This window comes from Rutidosis leptorrhynchoides, chromosome 5 (genome assembly GCF_046630445.1).
Source record: "Rutidosis leptorrhynchoides isolate AG116_Rl617_1_P2 chromosome 5, CSIRO_AGI_Rlap_v1, whole genome shotgun sequence".
Lineage (NCBI taxonomy): Eukaryota > Viridiplantae > Streptophyta > Magnoliopsida > Asterales > Asteraceae > Rutidosis > Rutidosis leptorrhynchoides.
In genome coordinates, this window is record NC_092337.1 from 23,305,321 (window position 1) to 23,310,890 (window position 5,570).

Genomic DNA, 5,570 nt, shown 5'->3' on the forward strand with positions numbered 1-5,570 from the left:
AGTGTGAACGCAAACTGGAAACGACAATTCGGTAAAACTGAAACTACAAAGATTTGGGGGACTTTTAGTATATAGGGATAATAATAATAATAACCAGAAAGAGTTCGACCGCGCGTTGCAGCGGTTGCATTTGGATACACGTTGTTTCATACCTGTTTGTAGTATCAGATGATATCTATGTAAAAAAATGTCTATGTGTATTTTTACTACTTATTAAATACATACATAATGTTATACATTTGAAAATTATGAAAATACGATATTTTTGACACCATGATGCATTATAGTGTTTTCTTTAACTCTCTAAAAAAATCAAAGATACCTAATGGGATGCGTGTTGCGGTGGAACATTTCAACGTCTTTTATGAAACTAATATTGAGTGAGAATTGAGAAAAAAATTGCGAAAAAAAGGAAAAAAAAAAAAAAGGCAAGAGGATTCCAACTTAGGGTATTTTTTCTTACAAACTTATGAACTTACCACTTCCTCTAGTCATCCACTTGATGTAAAAAAATTTCATTAGATTGATAAAAAATAAAAATACAAACAATTTTTTTTTTAATAATTTATTGAAAGAAAGAAAATATGAGTTAATTTAAAAAAAGTGGGAAAATAATTTAGTTTAAAATTGATAAAGAAAAAGGAAATTATAGAATATAGTGTGAAAGCAATCTTAAAACTACAATCTTAAATAACTAAAATTACAAAATTCTAAGTGCCTGTTAGTATAATTTTTTTTTTAATAATTTATTGAAAGAAAGAAAATATGAGTTAATTTAAAAAAAGTGGGAAAATAATTTAGTTTAAAATTGATAAAGAAAAAGGAAATTATAGAATATAGTGTGAAAGCAATCTTAAAACTACATTCTTAAATAACTAAAATTACAAAATTCTAAGTGCGTGTTAGTATATATGTAAATGTAAATAAATAAATGTAAAGAAAAAGGAAATTATAGAATATAGTGTGAAAGCAATCTTAAAACTACAATCTTAAATAACTAAAATTACAAAATTCTAAGTGCCTATTAGTATAATTTTTTTTTAATAATTTATTGAAAGAAAGAAAATATGAGTTAATTTAAAAAAAGTGGGAAAATAATTTAGTTTAAAATTGATAAAGAAAAAGGAAATTATAGAATATAGTGTGAAAGCAATCTTAAAACTACATTCTTAAATAACTAAAATTACAAAATTCTAAGTGCGTGTTAGTATATATGTAAATGTAAATAAATAAATGTAAATAAATAAATGTAAATAAGAATTAGAATATAACTAGTGAAATGACCCATGAAATCACAGGTTTATTTAAACGACATAATTTAATAATATGTTTTAGGTATTAAGTGAATATAAACGCTAAATGGATGATGGTCATATCAACTACGATGATTTATTCATGTTGTAAACTAATGCAAGCGATTTAATTCTTGTGGCAGCGTAACCGCATATGATAAGCATTATTATGATGATTTTAATTTTAATAGATAGATTGTACTGAAACTAACTAGCAGTTGATACTTCTGGTTCTGTCTACATGTAAAGGCTACTATATAAAATGAAGCAATTTTATTACATAATAATAAAAGGCGAAAAGTAGCATGGTTTTATAAACCGAAAAAACAACTGCACAAGAACAAACATGAAGAAATTTAATTTTGCTTTACTCCATCTTTATTTATGCCTTCTCTTCAGCTGCATACAGCGCTTTTATTTCTTCCACGTCATCATAGCTTCCAAGGAATATGGGAGATCGTTCGTGTATCTTCTTAGGAACCAAATCAAGTGCCTGTATAGTCTAATCACATTAGATTTATATTTATCGGGTTTTTCAGAAGCAACTATCTTTTCATTTCATTTCATTCATATAGATCGCATAACCATATAGTTTACATAATTAAATCAGTATATATACAATATACAACTTAAGGTTAGGTGATAACTACACTAAAAAAAACGTCAATAAAAAGGTGTTTAAAATTGCAATTACCCGTTCCTTCCCAGTAAACGACTGTCCTCCAGCTTGTTCCATCAAAAACGACATCGGGAAGACTTCGTAGAGAACCCTGTTTCGATACAATGAAATCAAGTGGCAACACAAACCGTGTTAACATAATAATTAAATGAATACCATATAACAAGTTCTATTAGCTGCACCTTAGGATCCCATTTGGGCCATTTTGACAAAAATAAGAGATGAATACCATATAACCTAGTTCAATCACATGTACCTTAGTTTCCCACTTGGGCTCTTCTTATCAGCAGGGTACAAAAAGACACCCCCATAAAGTAAGGTGCGATGAACGTCTGCAACCATACTGTAACAAAATATAAAGAAACGTAATTAAAGCCACATGGAACAAGAAGTAACAAGTTTTACTCAAAAACCCTTTCACATTATTTCTTTAACCATTTTTTATATATATAATAATTAATTAATTATAATACCACCAACAAAAAGGACTCTGAATAATGACATTTATAATGGGTTTGGAAAAAGTTATTGTATTTTGGCCATAACAATGAAGAATGCATATACCTTCCAATATATCTTAGAGATTTTGCAGATGAACCATCGGTGGGAAACTTGCATTTTTCCACAAACCTGAAATTCATAAAATGTCACAAAAAAAAAAAAAAAAAAAAAAAAAAAAAAAAAAAAAAAAAATTGGTAAGCATAATCGACGTACTTTGCAGTGGGACCATCCCAGTTCTTAGCATTTCCTTCATTAACTGAATATATCTTTCCTTTCTTTGGGATCTGAATAGGAAATGGTAAATAGGTAAAACGAGATGTGTGTTCTCGTGAAGCAACAAAGACTAGCAGTACGAAAAATGATCACTGAGATAAACTTAAAAGTATAAAACGATGCCTAACTTTAATGATATAGAATGATGATCGATCTGAAAGAATTTGTACTATACAAGTATATTGTTTTATCGAATAAAAGGCTGGAAATGGCATACCTTAATGTCTGGGTGGGTGAGTATAAACTCCCCGAGGGATGGATCAAGAGTAAACCCATTCACACCGGATCCGGTGCTTAACACAAGCTGAAAACAAATGTATTTCTCAATGAGTACTCAAACTAAGTAGATAAAATTTTAGAACTTTAAACTTTTGTTGAAAAAATTTGTTCTCAACCACACAAAAAATGACATAATCCGATCGTATACAGATGGTAATTTCATTCCATCTAGTCTTGGGGTCCAACAGGTAAAATATGGTCACCCAAAGTGTTCTTTTTTTTTTTTTTTTTTTTTGAGAGCACAAAAGTAACAAAACCTCCTAACCCATCTAAATAACCTTTTTATTGAAACCTTTACTTTTGTAATTATATTTGATAAACTAGCTACATTAAAAATTAACAATAAAAACACTAATAGACTTACAAAAAAACCGTTTCATGTCAACGGGGCTCATATCAAAAAATTCCCCTTTCGATGAACCTGTTACCCACCCAACCCAGTCTACCCATTTTGCCACCTGGATACTTAAATAAATGCATCAGAACGAAAAAATTTCTCACCGTGCAAGAGCTACCATACATGCAGTATCCAGCAGCCAACATATTCTTACCAGGCTGCAGTACATCTTCTATAGATGCCTCACCTCCATCTTTAATCATGTAAATCCCGAAAATCTACATTAAAGAAAGACAATTTATCACACTGCCATATCAAATATATGAAGGAAAAAAAAAAAAAAAAAAAACATGAAAGATAATAAATAAATAAATATAAAAAAGTTAAATAGTTCATATGGGATGTAATACAGTGCCAATGGAAACACCACAGTCAATGTTAGAGGATCCATCCAGCGGATCAAAAACAACACAATACCTGCATAATTTGCATATAAATTCATAAATAAATAATAAAAAAATAAGATAGATTAGAGATCATGAAGGAAATAAAAAAGGGGGACGTAAATTTCTCTCACTTTCCACGCTTGGACTTTTCAACGAATATTGCTTCTTCATCCTCTTCAGAAACAAGAATGCACTGACAGAATAGTGAGCAAAACAGTTAAAAAAGGATATCAGTACAAATAAAAGTGAAAGAAAGTTCACAAATACTCACTGTTCTGCCACTGCTAACCAACGCCTTCACAAAAACTTCGTTCGACAGAACATCCAATTTCTTCTGCTCTTCTCCCTACAACGACAACATATCGTGCATAATAGAATAACTTTCACATCACTGATTCAAGATGAATAAACATAAACAATAATGTTCATTCGATAACGTACCTGCACATTAGTCTCCCCAGCAAGTCCAATAAGTTTTGCCAAACCTGCCTGTACAAACAAATTTCAAACTATTAGTTTTGGCATATAAATTTTGCAATCAGCAATATTATAAAATTGCTAAATTAATTTCACTAAGTTTAATCACTGGTTATCAGTCCTCTAAGTACCTAATATTCTAGTCCAAATCCCTCATCAGGTGAAAATCATTCTGATAATATATAGCTTCAACAATTCAGGTGTCTAAATAGATCGAATACGGTATAAATTAACTATTAATTATTTAGCGTATAAGGCCATAAAAATAACGAGTGAAATATCAATTAGATTCAGATATAGAACAGAACGCAGCTAATTGAAACAGAGGAAAATGAAAAATGACCTTATTAACAGCAGCACAAACAAACTTGCATCCAAGAACAATGTGACTGAGCAAAATACTGAAATCGCCACGTGATTCCGGATGCTTTGATTGCTCATTCAGCACGAATCGAGTTATCGTCATTAAATCCGTACGAAAAGCATCGGCGGCGTGATCCATTTTTTCTTCGTTACTTTGATCTCCGGCAACACTCTAGGGTTTGTGTATAGGAGTATTATTTATATTTCTTAGATTAGATCAGAAATTAGGATTAAGACAAGATGAACTTAAAGAAGATTGAATTTCATCGGCTGACAAAATCACGCAATTCAATGAGGAATAGAATATATTAAATTAATAATTTTAAATTTATTTATACAATTTGATGATATTTTAACATTTAAATATGTATGAGTCATTTGTGCAGGATAATGGGATTAGGTTATCTGATGTCAGTGGAAGTTTAACTGACACGTGGCAGAATACGGCGTGAGGGTGACGCTAGAGGTCATCACGTACAGACACAGGATAACAGTTTAAAACAAAAAAGACTTGATTCTTTCTTCGGCTATGAAATGGAAGGTAGCGGGAGTTGAGGAAAAGTTTTAATCTTCTGTACTTTCAACCTCGTACTAAGTAGAATTTGCAATTTGGCCCTTTAAATTTTCTGGAATAACATTACAGTTTTTTTTTTTTTTTTTTTTTTTTTTACAGCTGTTAGGATCACTCAGAGGGACTTAACCACCAACGCGTTCAAATCCTACATAGTTAATGTTATGAAAACTTGCCTAATGCACCCACACCAGCGGAAGCGGGGATATAATTTGTTTGAGACAAACTTGCGTGAAATAATAGAAAGCAAATAAAGTAACTGATAACACGACGATTTAACGTGGTTCGGCAAAACCCTGCCTACGTCCACCCCAAGAGTCTCCTTTATTCTTATAATATAAAAGATCCCGG

The 5,570-nt window shown here is 30.9% G+C and overlaps 1 protein-coding gene across 1 annotated transcript; it reads right to left on the reverse strand.

Moving 5' to 3' along the window:
- Positions 1 to 1,530: 1,530 nt before the first annotated feature.
- Positions 1,531 to 4,953, reverse strand: LOC139846833 (fructose-1,6-bisphosphatase, cytosolic). The gene is made up of 12 exons (XM_071836366.1): positions 4,629 to 4,953; positions 4,250 to 4,297; positions 4,080 to 4,154; positions 3,940 to 4,001; positions 3,773 to 3,839; positions 3,527 to 3,640; positions 2,964 to 3,050; positions 2,687 to 2,757; positions 2,536 to 2,601; positions 2,228 to 2,314; positions 1,987 to 2,062; positions 1,531 to 1,785 (listed from the first exon to the last, which is right to left on the reverse strand). The coding sequence occupies exons 1-12, from the start codon at positions 4,785 to 4,787 to the stop codon at positions 1,675 to 1,677; spliced, it is 1,023 nt and encodes a 340-aa protein (XP_071692467.1). The 5' UTR covers positions 4,788 to 4,953; the 3' UTR covers positions 1,531 to 1,674.
- Positions 4,954 to 5,570: the final 617 nt, after the last annotated feature.

Excerpts from the sequence above, each read along its gene's own strand:
- LOC139846833 (XM_071836366.1), bottom strand. The coding sequence starts at position 4,787 with ATGGATCACGCCGCCGATGCTTTTCGTACGGATTTAATGACGATAACT. Across the intron at positions 3,641-3,772 it reads GTGGTGTTTCCATTGGCACT|ATTTTCGGGATTTACATGAT; the intron begins GTATTACATCCC and ends TCTTTAATGTAG. Across the intron at positions 2,315-2,535 it reads TCTCTAAGATATATTGGAAG|TATGGTTGCAGACGTTCATC; the intron begins GTATATGCATTC and ends ATTTTGTTACAG.